The sequence below is a fragment of the Pangasianodon hypophthalmus genome, chromosome 17, assembly GCF_027358585.1.
Source record: "Pangasianodon hypophthalmus isolate fPanHyp1 chromosome 17, fPanHyp1.pri, whole genome shotgun sequence".
In the NCBI taxonomy this organism is placed as follows: Eukaryota; Metazoa; Chordata; class Actinopteri; order Siluriformes; family Pangasiidae; genus Pangasianodon; species Pangasianodon hypophthalmus.
The window spans coordinates 23,574,852-23,589,776 of NC_069726.1; the positions used below are offsets into that span (position 1 = coordinate 23,574,852).

Genomic DNA, 14,925 nt, shown 5'->3' on the forward strand with positions numbered 1-14,925 from the left:
AACTAGACAACCATCTGAGTGACGCGGCACTAGTGTGCGTGTATAAATACGGTATATTCCTTTTACTGAGAAGTTTCAGCACTTGTCTCATGGGATATCGTACGTCGTAACTTCTTGCGTCATGAAATATCGTACAGTGTAAGATTTTGTGTCGCGAGACATCGTACAGCGAGAGGTAACTTTACAGCACGAACACGTTTTCCGACTGGATTTTCAGTTACACTGGAACATTAGGGCCTTTCGCAACGCTTTAGTTCCAGAACTAAATTTACAGGACTAAAGTACTGGGCGATTTTGCGTGAACTATTTCCCAGTACCGTTTAAAGGGTTGCATTCGCACCGACAGCGGGCACTAGGAAGTGACGTAAGCCGGTCGACAGCGACGTTATTTGTGCGCCGCGTTCAACAACGGAAACAAAGAACAACAACAACAACGTAAACAACCGGAGGATGGAGGACGCTGTGATCGGAGCTGTGTTTTTGTTGCGTCCATCTATCGCTGTTCTCCATACTTGCGGAATAAGTCGACACTACAGTATGTTTACGCGGCGTTTTAAATCATGGCGGGTGAGGGCGTTTTCGTACGCGTTTGGCCAATCAACGTCTACTTACGTCACAGATAGTACCAGTTGTGCTGGTTAGACCCTGCTCCGGAGTAGGAGCTCATTTGGTTCTTGAAAAAGGCAGTCGGTACTAAAATCACACCCAGTTTCGGAGGTGCGAAAACGCCAAAAAGTGGGTAGTTCCACAATTAGTTCAGGTACTATGAAAAGGTTCCCACGGTGCGAAAGGCCCTATTGAGTCGTGCAGCGTGAACTGCAGTTAGATGGCAGTAGATCATCTGATGCTTGTCATACAGCGAAAGCCCGTTTTAACACGTGTTTCGTTCAGGATGCGTTACTTTCTCGTAAAACTGCAGTTCATATGGCAGCTGTACACACACTTGGCGGTGGAGAGCTAACGCCCTGACCACGATTTCACCTTCTCCAAGGGTTTGATGATGATCTGATGGCGTCAAAGCAGGAAAACACTTCAGATATCACTTCAGAGTGTTAACATTCCATACAGAACAAAACACACAGCAGATAAAAATGGTTCATAATCAGTACGTATTTATTTGCTTTAAAAAAGTTTTTACACTTCAGAGAATTTTTTGTACGTTAATCGTTTAAGCATGTTTTATAGCAAATACAGTGACAGACAGAGAGAGACCACCAGGGTGTTTTCACTAATCAATAACCACAGCTAGTGAACATCGAGTGCTGTCGTGTTTAACTTCGAGTCTACACAAGCACAGCTCGCTCACGGAACTTGTGCACAATTGCCACGTCACATGATTAGATTATGACCTTTTAATAATATTTCAAGTGTAGATAAGTGTGTAAATGTTTGATATCTTTTCAACTCACATTTTAAAAAAAACAACAAAACAAAACCAAAAAAAAAAACCAATTGTGAAACAGATAACCGAGAGTTGTCGATGTCGAACCCCGCAGGCCGAATCGCAGCGAGGACGGAGCGAATATCTACAGCAGCGGAATCGTGGAAGAGCAGACGGGCCGCGGATCCGGCCACGCTCACAGAGTTATCAATCAGACAGAGATGTAAACACAAACGAGGGTAAAAAGCACCCAAACATCATGATGTCTTTTAAAAGTTAATTTATATATCATTCATGTATTTATATACCTGCATGTTTTACGCAAAATGCACATAGCTCTTCTATGATAATACATTCTACTTGCGTACATTCCTAACTCTAAGGGGAAAAAAAAAAATAATAAAATAAAACCCAAAAACAGCTCTGTTGCAAATAATGCACTGATTCAGGACGGTGAGGATTCACACTCGAGAGTTTAGACGAGCGATTCGTTTTGTGAACCTCGTGACTCGCTCACACAGAAACCGGAGCCTGCTCAATTTCACCAGCGAGGCTTCGGGTTCACAAAACGAATTCTCAGCCTGATTCTGATTCTCACATCTCACACACAAGTCCATATCGCCGGCTTATGTTTTCGATATCAAACTGTGCGAAAGTGATTAAAACGTTTGCTTCAGATTGTTATTAAAAATCATGCGCGTCTGAGGACGGCCGTTGGTGATTAGCTCGAACGTGTTGCTTCCTCGGGAATACGTTAACGACTGCGACGCGATATTTAAACATAATTATAAAGCTATCTTTTACCAAAAAAACAAAACTAACAATGATCACAATACCTGATGCATCACACTACCCCATCTGTAGACTGTTCACAGCAAGGTTGTCACGGTAACTGGTTTCCTCGGCCTGATCAGAAAGCCGAGGAGAAGCAGCTGGGGAGGAAGTACGCTGCAAAAGTGTTTTTCATCGTATTTTAGAAAAATTCAGTTCCTCCCTAGCTTAAAGTCATGTGATTCCATTACAGAGCAATATTACAGCTCTTCAGCTTGTTATGAATTTAACTCCGCCGACTCTCACTACGAGTTTTATTGCCTCATCTTCAGACTCTTCATTTGAGGCTGAGCTGCAGCTGCGTGAATGCCTCTTTCATAAATAAATACATCGATCACAGATACCTGCTGCTGGACATCAGAACCCACCCTGATTAACTCTGACTGCCTACAGTGAGCAGAAGTACACTCAGAGAGGAGAGAGAGAAAGGAGGACAGGAGAGAACTGATGGAAAGAAAGAAAGGAGGGAAGGAAGAGAAGGAGGTGAGGGGGATGATAGGAGAGAAAGGAGAGAAGGAAGGAAGGGGTGAGGGGGATGAGAGGAGAGAAAGGAAGGAAGGAAGGGGTGAGGGGGATGAGAGGAGAGAAAGGAAGGAAGGAAGGAAGGGGTGAGGGGGATGAGAGGAGAGAAAGGAAGGAAGGAAGGGGTGAGGGGGATGAGAGGAGAGAAAGGAAGGAAGGAAGGAAGGAAGGGGTGAGGGGGATGAGAGGAGAGAAAGGAAGGAAGGAAGGAAGGGGTGAGGGGGATGAGAGGAGAGAAAGAAGGGAAGGAAGGAAGGGGTGGGGGGATGAGAGGAGAGAAAGGAAGGAAGGAAGGAAGGGGTGAGGGGGATGAGAGGAGAGAAAGAAGGGAAGGAAGGAAGGGGTGGGGGGATGAGAGGAGAGAAAGAAGGGAAGGAAGGAAGGGGTGAGGGGGATGAGAGGAGAGAAAGAAGGGAAGGAAGGGGTGGGGGGATGAGAGGAGAGAAAGAAGGGAAGGAAGGAAGGGGTGAGGGGGATGAGAGGAGAGAAAGGAAGGAAGGAAGTGGTGGGGGGGATGAGAGGAGAGAAAGAAGGAAACATGAGGGGGATGAGAGGAGAGAAAGGAAGGAAGGAAGTGGTGGGGGGATGAGAGGAGAGAAAGGAAGGAAGGAAGGGGTGAGAGGAGAGAAAGGAAGGAAGGAAGTGGTGGGGGGATGAGAGGAGAGAAAGGAAGGAAGGAAGGGGTGAGGGGGATGAGAGGAGAGAAAGGAAGGAAACAGATGAAGGGGATGAAAGGAAGGAAGTGATTACGTAGGTAGTTGGGCAAAAGGAAGGAAGGAAGGAAAGAAGGTAAAGCAAGAAAGGAAGGAAGATTTGAGTGAGATGAAAGAAAGAATGAAAGATGTGAGAGGGATGAGAAAAAGGAGGTGAATACAGAAAGGTAGATGGACAAAAGGAAGATTTGAGAGGGATGAAGGAAGAAAGAAATGACAAACAGGTAGATGGAGAGAAAAGAAAGAAAGAAGGTGGGCGGAGCTCTAACCCATAAAGATCATTTCTAGTTTAAAAGTTTTACTAATCATTAATGACTACAGCGATCACGCACTCATCCCCACACACACACACACACACACACACACACACACACACGGAAACATGATATAAAGCATTAGATCATTAAGAAGGGGACTTGTGTGTTTGATTTTAAAAAAAAAAAATAAAAATCAGAAAGGCAGCTCTCACTCTCACTCTCGAGTTTTCTCACAGAACTTACCCACATCCACACTCACCATCTTTAACTCAAAAAAAAAAAAAAAAAAAAAAAAGATCGAAGTCATTCTTCTGGTTCAGAAAAAACAGCTTGAAAGTGAGAAAATATGATGCATCATATAACATTACAGACTTTCTCTGTACGTCTAACAAATTAAATAAAGACGAACTTCAAACCAGACTGAAGCCCAGTTTTGTCAAATACATCTCTCTCTCTCTTTTCTTTTTTTTTTTTTGGCTCAGATCATTAAAATTCCAGCAAATAGAATTCTGATAAATACATAAATAAAGAGTCGTATTTTTAATCCTATATATGCACTTAAAAGCTACAATCTACTACTTAAGTGTACAATATTTTTAAAATAGCGTTTATAGGCATAGCAATAATATTAAAGATACTTAATGGGTATTTAGACAGATTTTACCCAATAAATAATATTTACATTTTTTTTTTTTTAATAGCTTTATGAACATTCTGATCTCGTCATTAAAGGGAAACTTGTCAAGCTTTAACCTTCACTTACAGCACACTCGAGTTTAATAAACCATCTTCATTTGCTGATTTGATTAACTTCACTGGATATGATTCATCCTATTTGTGAATGCAGATGTGTAAAACTTTCTGTAATTAGATTAGTCGAAGGCAAAAGTTTGCATCCCTCATGGTTTTTACATCAGAAAATGCACCAATCGATGGAAATCTAAGATGTTAAAAATAAAACGTGGTTGTTTTCCAGAACAAGACAACGATCTGAAACCATAAGGCAAAAACAAAACAATTAGAGTTTTTCCGTCCGTATGTTTACATTGTTTTTAAAAATAATTATAATAATTTCTATCTATACGAAGAGTGTTTTGGAAAACGTGAAAATGATTAGAGAACATAAGCGATAGTTCAGTGGCAGTACGTTGTAAAATTAACATTTTGCATTAAAGAAAATGAAATGTGGAAAAATGCAAACAGCTTAAAGTTGACAGACGCGGATTATTTGTGTGTGACGACGAGGTGGAACTGCTGGTTAAGGTTCTACTCCAATAGAAAAGGTTCTCCTGGTTCTTATCGTAAATCTGCGTTCTCATTGCGGTTTGAAGCGCCGGATAAACAAGAAATCACGGAGCGTGAAGTAACGACCTGACCAGCAGCCGTGAAAACATTCATAACACGCAAGCTGCCAATGTGCAGGTTCATGATGTGATGTTTTCAGCAACGTTTTTAACATTTACAGAAAAACAGAGATTTTAAATTTCTTAACATTTAAGGGGTGTTTAAAAAAAAAAAAAAAAAAAGTTTTCTGTGACCCAAAATGCTTAAAAAAATAAACTTGCATTTTCAAAAATATCCGTATACGTGTATGTACGGGGGAATATGCGATTTTTAAATTTTTTTACTTTCAACAAGTTTAACCATCATCATGTCATAATCTATAAAACCCAACATGCTAGACATCGTACTTTGTCCTGAGGGTGTACAAACTTTTGCACTCGACTCTACAGCCATCGCGTGTGTAAATTATTGGTCAGTGTGGTATAAAAACAGGGCTGAGGTTTCCGGTTCATAGAGTAAATCACTAACTCGGATTGTGCTTTGTGTTTTGGGAAAAAAAAATAAATAATAATAATCCAGAGTGGATGCACGAGCTGACCCGAGTGTGTGAACAGAATGCGAGCAGCTGCGCAAGACGGTGTGTGTGTGTGCTTTCTAAAAACCTGCGAGAAGTGTTGCGTATTGCTATGCGTATATGACGTGAAGAGCCAAAACACCAGGCTTTGGTCAAACGAAGTTCACTCGCACACTCTCTCACACACTCACACACACACACACACACACACACACTAATGAACAGACGTGGTCAAGCTGCTGAGGCGCAGAGGAGGAAGCATCGCTAATCTACGAGCTGTAGATTAAGAAAAGGGCGCTCGTATTGCATGTTAATATAGATTAAATGATTACATTAAATTGCTCAGTATATATAAAACTGGAAGAGAAAGCTATTCGCTATATGCTAAGGTTATAATAGTTACATTTCACTTTCTAAAATAATTTATACCAACGATATTTAAATGTATATGTATATATATAGTATAGAAATATACATAAGTACATCAGTGTATCTACACATATATATTTATAGTAGAATTACCATACATATATATGCATATATTTATAATATAGTCACATATATTCTTTCGTGAATATACAGTGAAAATGAATATATTGCAGCGCGAGATTAAAGACTGAACATTCACATCATCTCAGGAAAAGCTTCAAGCCGTTTAAAAATAAAATAAAATAAAAATAAAATAGTTCATGTGTATTGCCAAAAGTCCTCGGTGGTGAGCCGAGGTCAAACAAATCGGGTATTGCTTTCGTTACGAGCTGCTTGTGTTTGGGAGAAAGGAGTGTGTGCAGTTTTTTTAGGGCGTTTCTGTGCGGTAGAGAGAGAGAGAGAGAGAGAGAGAGAGAGAGAGAGAGAGAGAGAGAGAGAGAGAGAGAGAGAGAGAGAGAGAGAGCCTGGTCAAGCCTGGAGCGGTACACGACACTTTAGAGCCACACAACCTGATGGTTCTAGAAGTCAGAGAAGAGATCTTGAGGACCCAAGTGAATAATAAAAGGTGCGATGGTCCGTGGCTGGTAAAAGGGATTGTCAATGAAAAGACCACCTACAGTGAGGAGAAGAGCAGAGAGAGCTGCGATTAATAACGGCGTGGGCCGGCAGGAGGCGGGGCTACACACTCTGATGGGGTAGGATGGGAGGAAGGGGGTGGGGTTTAGAGCCGTGGGTTGTAGGGATGTAGGGATGTAGGGTCTCTGCTCTTTCGGGCTGTACGTGGGGTTTTCATTGAACCAGGAGGTTAATAAATAAATAACTAAATTAAAAAAAAAAAAAAAAAAAAACATCAAAGTTGCACGGTTATCACTTTCCGATAAAATATTACAAACCAAAAATTTCAAAAAAAAAAAATAAAAAGCATAAGGATGTGTGAGGAAAGGTATGTTGGCAACTTCCAAAAGTTCCAGACGGATGTGGTTAGTACATAACTCTGACAAATCAGAACCAGAACGATTTCGGAGAGAGTATAGTACACCATGAACGCCATCGCCATCAAAGAGAACAGGCCCCATTGGTTTCTGAGTGGACACAGGTGGGTTTTTTTTGGTTGTTTGTTTTGGAGATGATGATCATGAAGGATGAAGAAAGGCCTCCATCTTACAGCAATGGGGATCATGTGACCACAGCGAGTAACCAGGGAGAGAGAGAGAGAGATAGCGAGACAGACAGAGAGAGAGAGAGAAAGAAAGATGGTGGTTCTCTTTGGTTAGTGATGGCCACATTTTCCTGTCACGGACCAGCGCAAACACCTTCTGACTGATTATAGAGTTAAATCATGTTAAATGGGAATTTGGGAACTTGATTAAAAAGTTTACAGTAAGAGCAGAACACACTTTCTGAGGAACAACATGGAGGAGGTTGTTCTAAAAATAAAATAATAAAATAAAAAAATTAAAAAAAAAAGGTTGAAGTGGTTCGCGCTGGTCTGTAGACGAGGAAGAACTTTTACAGCTCAACAGCTCACACTCTCAACAAGACGCTCAACAAGAAGGAGGGAAAATAAAACACCAAAATAAAAAAACGGGACATAAAAGACGATTAGGTAGCATATCTCCATGGATCCCATGTTGCTGCTTTCGATTCTCCGATGTGTGCCGGTGACTGGAGGCTCCGGTGTGTTGCTGTGTGTCGGCTCTTTGTTGTGATGTGTTTGTGTACGAGCAAGTGTTTTAGCGATTCTGCTCTAAACTCAGATGCGTGTGTGTGTGTGTGTGTGTGTGTGTGTCATGTTTCACAGCTACACGTTAAAAATCTACAGTGATGTGCGAGTTCTTCGTCGCGGCTTCTGACGTACACACAAGTCGATGCTTATGGTGGTTGAATAAGATAAAGGTTTATTTATCAACAGTAGCTTTAAATTAGACCTATACATCCCATAATTTCTGCCGTCTTTACAGAGATAGTGCCTGTTGCCAGATCGGATATCCGTAATCCTTCAATCCATCCTTATAGAGAATGAAAAAACAACCATAATTGCAAAAAAAAAAAAAAAAAAAAAGCTATATAATTTAAAACTCCATGAATGAGGTAACAATTCACAGTACAAATCCTTCAAGTCTTTTTTTTTCTTCTTTAAGAACTTAAAAACCTGCATAAAGTCAGAAAATTAAAAATAGAATAAAGTAAAATAAAATCTTTACAAATGATTCTACTTAACGTCCTTAACATGTTTTCACTTGGACATGCGTTCTGACATTCCCTTTTGATTTAAAACGTGTGTGTGTGTGTGTGTGTGTGTGTGTGTGTGTGAGCGAGAGTTGGTGGATCTCCTGAGCTAAAAGAAGGAGTAGTGAGGGATGGGGTAGGTGGGCACTTTCATGACGGGCAACAGAAGCATTCTCTTGGGCAAACCTAGAAAGAGAATGAGAAGAGTACTGGACATGAGTGCGGGAGTTCAAGAACGAGAAAACCTAACGATCTTGTGAATGTTGTTAGCGCCTCATTGTACGTCTCACTGTAACCATGAGAGGTAGGAGAGTGTGTGTGTGTGTGTGTGTGTGTGTGTATGTGTGTGTATGTGTGTGTGTGTGTGAGAGAGAGAGAGAGAGAGAGAGAGACAGAGCGCAGGGCGGGTCAGTAGGCCAGGTGAAAGGCTGAAGGTGAAACCAACAGCATTAGTCCATACAAGAAAGCGAATGCAGATGATGATTGAATAATGAGGCCTTTTTTTGTGGTGGTCTGGGAAAACCTCTCAGGTGTGAACAAATTCTGGCAAAAGAAACACACTTTAGTTAAGTCGCTTTTCTCACAATGTTATCCAGTTTTTTGCAGAATTACGTTCCTTAAACGCAAACAGTTTTTTAATCTTTAAAAATTATAGTGTTATATGACACTTCGTTTTTCTCTTTCAGATGAAAAAGTGCTGTTTTTGACCATTTTTGGACAAAATGTTTAATTTTTCACACCTCAGTCTAGTTAAAAGATGTTAACTTTACTCGTAGCTAAGTCAAACTACACCGATAGATTTTACTTCGTACCACAGAGCGGTCAAATGCTCAAATCTGATTGGTCAGAAGGTGCGTGTTATTTCTGTATAACAGTGCGGCTCAGACATTAGTTCCGGCTGCAACATGAACGACAGGTTTTTAATTAATGCTCTCGCTCGTTATTAATACGTTATCGTTTCTATAGTAACAGCTCATACACGGGGACTTGTACGGCAGACGCTCCATGTTATTGAATAAACAGAATTTTAAAAAAGTATTGTTGTTTAACAAAGAAAACCGTATAATCTTTGAAGTTTTATTTAGCATTTAGGGAAGGAGTCTCCAGTGTCAGCGCTTTGAAACAGTCACGGTGCATTGCAAAGGTTCAAAGTCTTCTTGACAGGAGTTTATGCTTTCTGGTTTCTACGTAAATGGACAAGCTGGGTTCTCTTTTTTTTTTCCTCCCCCCCAGAGAGAGAGGGAGAGAGGGAGAGAGAGAGAGAGAGAGAGAGAGAGAGAGAGACGCTGCTGAGGGAACGACTGTCTATCTAGCTATAACTTAAGCAATAACAGGAACTGATCCGTCTCTTGGATGTTTCACAACGTATAAACTACAGTTCCACTATCACTGAGGTAGAACATACCATAGATTAATTTCATATAGCCGCACAGTCTGTCGTATGTTATTCCTTACTTAATGAGCACAAAATATCTTCCATTTACCGTGACGGAGAGCGAGAGCGCCCCATTAGCGAGGAGAAACCTAGTCGGGATGAGAGATTACGATAATGTGCGATGGTGGGAAGGGGGCGTGGCTTCTAGATTCATATATCGATTGGCTCATGTGCTGTTTTGGCTCATGTGCTCGTAGCAGCGTATTCCGATGTTAAAAGATGGAGCTTCTATGCAAACTGCGAAAACGTCAGCAGGTCTGTAAGTGTAGAAGTACGTGTGGCGTCTTTTGGTGTAACTGGAAAGAAATGTGTAAATGTGATTTCCTGTTTTTTTTTTTTACACTTTAAAATGCTTGAACTCTACTTGTGATTGAGAAACATGCAAAAGAGTCACGTAGTTCAGGAACATTTATGTAATGTGTAGCTTTCAGAACTATATATATACACACAAAAAAAAAAAAAAAAAAAAAAAGTCAAAATGTGACCATATGAAGGTTTTTCCCAGACCAGCACACATTTATTGTCTTAACTTCTATATTCAACTATAAACTATTTAGGATTGTCCTGCTGCATTTACAAATCTCTCTGCATGTACATTTTTGGTAAAGAAACTTCTGGTTTGTTTGCTTTGCTCTGGAGTGCTTCATCCTACTGTGTGTGTGTGTGTGTGTGTGTGTGTGTGTGTGTGTCCCAGTCCCAGTTTAGAAATCACAAAGCAGCAACAGGAGGCAGAGGTTTGGACAGCATTGGATGATTTGAGTGAGAGGAACATGCACACAGCTCTCTGAGACCAGAGAGAGAGAGAGAGAGAGAGAGATAAAGAGAAAGAGAGAGATAAAGAGAAAGAAAGAGAGAGAGAAAGAGAGCTGGTCTCCTACAGCACCATACCTGGCTTTCCTTCACCCAGAGGAGCGCTCATTATGTGGCAGGCAGAGAGCAGAACCACAGATACCCCAAACAGCCATCAGGGCTTTTTCTGCTTCTTTCCACCCCACACATAAAATTCATTCAAAGCAGCTTTGACCAGGCGAGACCAGAGAGACACACTCGAGAGAGATACATGCATCACTGAGCTCACGTGTGTGTGTGTGTGTGTGTGAATCTTTTTCTCATGCTTGTCTCAGTGAAGCTATAATACACATTATCCAGCCTGAGTAGTTAAAGAGACTGTGTGTGTGTGTTGTTGTTGTTGTCGTTGTATGTTTCTTCAACGCAGAAAAATCATATCACGATACATAAAATCTGCGATACACGATATGAATCACGGTACACAGGTTTGCAAACAAATCAGCAAAACGATTGCATTTTAAAAAGTACAACCAGGAACTGATGGCTCTGTGTTTACAGCTTGGAGCTACTTAACAGAATGTTGCGAGTTTCTCTTTAAAACTTTCCGCCGTCGTCTTGATTGTTGTCATGAGCTGCGTCTCAATTCGAAAACTCTGACTCTTACATTCAGAAGTGATTACTAATACGGAAAATCCAGAAGGCAGGTACACAAAATAGAGCTTTTGGTAGGTTTGATGGTGACATGAGAGTTTTTTTAAAATTGAAACACTAACTGTAATAGGAGAACCGGTTAGCGTTAGTGCTAAGTAACGGTCTAGAATAGTACGTAAGGATGCGATTTGAGACAACACGCTAGTTTGTTTAGTCACGGTGTCACATGGTGCTATACTGTCTCCACTATTTAATGTTGGAACTGCGTTTAATTTCTTGAGTTTGAAGAGACTAACATACTTTTATTTAAACCCTACAAATATAATTAAGTAAAAAAATGAAGTTTTAAAAATATATATGTAAAAACTGGTAAAGTTTTGAATCTTTGTGTGTAATTTTTAGACACAAAACATGGTATAAAAAGATACTGAGATGTGATACTAAATGATCGCAGAAAATTATATTGTGGAAAAAGTATTACATCTAAAAGTCTTTATCAAAACTTTATCAAATCAGTTACTTGTATACTTCAAAAAAAAAAAAAAAAAACTTGCTGTAAAAAGAGAGAGATATGGGTGATATCTAAGAAAAATATTTTGTGATGTAATTTATCACAGTATCAATATTATATCGTTATCATTATCGCCCAAGCCTTGAGTCAGAGTGCTCTAAACAGATAAGCGTGCGAATACTGAATTACTCGTGCTTAAAAAAAAGTTTTCTATAAGTTTGCATAAAGTTTCACATATATAAATATCTCCGTCCTTTCCTGAAGCGTGGCCACGCAAAAAACCATGATGACTAAAACTGGAAATCAAAATAAATGTCTCCGTCAGTGTTTGTGGTAACGATAATAAAATGAAGTGATGTATTTCTGTAATGGAGAATCGAGGCCAGAGAAGAGACGTCTACAAATAAATGACACGTTTTTTTTTTTTTTCTTCTTCTTCTTCTTCATGCCTCTCTTTTGACCTTTATCTCCATTACAGAAATACAGCACTTCAGACACTGACAGCAACACTCAATCTGATCTCCAACTTCAGAGTCTAGATTAACAATCTTCTCAGGATCACGGATCAGAGAGTTTTAACAGCATCATCATCATCGTTATCGAGTCTTACAGATAAAATCCGGAGTGATTAAACGATTCCTTCTGGCTAATTTGTCTTTTTTTTTTTTTTCCCCCTCATTGTTTTAACACCAGACATTTCTCACGTTTAATCACAGTGTAATCAGTATTAGAGTCGCAAACAAAACAAACATTGCGTGGTAATCAAATGAGGGGGGAAAAAAACCCTAATGTTCATGTTAGGACTCGGCTCTCTAATCCAAATGTCCTTTAAAGTATATTTAAATATAAACAGATAAACCTGTAGAATCACTTACAACACCCAGGTTTGCAAATCTCAGTTTTTTTTAATTAAAATTTAAGAAATATATTCTTTTAGATTTGAAGGAGAAATAAAAATAGGGATAATGTAACTGGAGGAGTGATGAGGACTCAAAATAACTTGTGATTCCACTAACACGAACTGAAGATCTACAAAACCTTTTCTTCTGTCCTTCTGAACAACAACAACAACAAAAAAAAAGGATTATGTCGGTTACTGATGTTGAAAGTGTTTGGTTTTTAATACTGATTATCATTATTTGCCCTTTAGTATTTATATATTTACTTATTTATTGGGATTTTGTAACTGAATATGAAAACATTATTCAGACAGAACAGATACACGAATAATGAAGATAAATGAATAAATAAAGATAAACGAATACAAATATGGACAGAAGGCAGAGTATTTGGTGGTTGTTTTTTTTTTTGTTGTTGTTTTGAGAATATCATACAGATATTATAACAATGATATCAATTATATATCAATTATAATCCCATTTTGACTCACTGCAGCATTCCAGAGTGTGTGTGAGTTTTATAACAGATTCTGACAGAGCATCAGAACTGATAGAACTTTTCTTTTCAAACACAGAATTAAATTTAATCCCTGTGAATGAGCTGTTACTATAGAAACTTAATTACTATAACTATAAGATAACTTATAATTACTATAGAACGAGCGCATTAATATAAACCTGTCACTTGCTGCACTAATGTCAGAGCTGCTGTTATGGAAAAGTTACACATTCTGACCAATCAGAATCCAGATTCCAGACATTTTGAATTTCTGATCATGAAAGCTGTGAGACTCTGATGCGGTGTAATGATACGATAAAACCTTCAGGAAAGTGTAAAGTAACCGGATCTACTTTTTACTGTATAGCTCCATTGTGTTAGACTATAAAAGTTCATAAAAATGTTATTAAATCAAATCTAATGTCCCCACCAGTAAATTGAATAAAATTTTATTAGACAGCTATTGTTGTCAGCTGTAATGTAAAAATAACAAGTGTCTTGATTTAGGAAAGACTTCGCTGCTTTGATGTTAGCTTGCTTACTCAGGCACATTAGATAGATGATAGAAAGCTATATTGTAATAATTTGTCAATTTTTCCACCAACCCTGTTTTTAATTTTTTTTTTCTTCCCAGTTTTGTCCGGTGTTTCCGGGGCATAGCGATAGATTCAACCCAACAAACGGGTACGAATATTTTGAGCACTAAACGATAAGACGGCATTGCGTTACACTCGTAGTGTTGATGTAACATTTTACTATCCTGAATGTAGCGTAGTGGCCATGAACCGCCGTATCACGCTGCCACGTGGCCAATAATAAAACCTGAACTTGAAATGAATAAAGTTTTTTTTCCTTTATAGATTATTAATATAGAGTTTTCAAAACCTCCTCACCGTCAGTGCGCAGTTACAGACTTATTATACACCTGTTAAAAGTATTATAATAGACCGGTACTTCCACTGCACCTTTTATAGCACGTACGTGTTAAAGCTAAAGTACGTTCACATGCCTGTGTGTGTGTGTGTGTGTGTGTGTGTGTGTGTGTGTGTGTGTGTGTGTGAGTGTGAGAGAGAGAGAGTACACTAAAATGTCTCTACATGTAGGTGTTTATGCAGAGCTTCTCAGCTTTCCGAGGAGTGTGTATGTAGTTACTGTGCAAACAATTTTGCAAATGTTTACACTCCTCTTTACAAGCTTCTCTATATAGCTGACCACTTTACCCTGGAGTCCTAGCTATGCGGTGTGTGTGTGTGTGTGTGTGTGTGTGTGTGTAGGTGCGAACTCAGGGTCCTATTCTGACGGCGAGCGGTAAGAACCCAGTGATGGAGCTAAACGAGAAACGGCGAGGCCTCAAATACGAGCTGATCTCCGAGAGCGGCGGCAGCCACGACAAACGCTTTGTCATGGAGGCGAGTCGCATCACAATCCCGTCGCCGGAAGCTCTGTGCGCTTTTCTATCAGCGAACAATCTGATCTAAGGCCAGATTTTTATTTATTTATTTATTTTTTTCTCTCTCTTATCGTCAGGTGGAGGTTCCCGATTCCCGGCATCGAGCAAACAGGATTATTCCCTCGACACGCGAATCAGTTAAATATACAGCGCGATCGACAGGAAGTCTGAACCTGAGCATGAGCGGCACTAGACATGTTTCATTACAGCATCAGCAACACAGAAAACATGTTTACTCCAAACTCACTCCGAGGGGTGTTCAGTAAGGACTAAAACACTGTGTGTGGGGTTCTGCTATAGTAAAATAATCAATAACGTGGTGGTGTGAAGAAGCGGAATTACTCTCACCCTTACAATAATACATATCTGTTTAGTGTTACATTTAATGCTAATGAAACCAACTTAGTTCCTGTTCTCACTTACGTTATAGCAGCTATAAACACTCACAAGCCTCTCTTTTTCCGCTCTTGA

General features: G+C 39.7%; 1 protein-coding gene across 5 annotated transcripts in view; it reads right to left on the reverse strand.

Moving 5' to 3' along the window:
* Window positions 1–1,095: 1,095 nt before the first annotated feature.
* The window catches only part of strbp (spermatid perinuclear RNA binding protein), a 121,169-nt gene continuing 107,339 nt past the window's right edge, over window positions 1,096–14,925 (reverse strand). For 4 of the 5 annotated variants that reach the window (XM_034312512.2, XM_034312511.2, XM_034312509.2 and 1 more), the window contains one exon: window positions 1,096–6,604. In XM_034312512.2, coding sequence (XP_034168403.1) covers window positions 6,510–6,604 — 95 coding nt within the window. In that variant the 3' untranslated portion in view covers window positions 1,096–6,509. Of the gene's footprint in view, window positions 6,605–7,863; window positions 8,407–14,925 lie in introns of those variants that run through there. The other variant, XM_053241154.1, reaches the window with a different exon arrangement.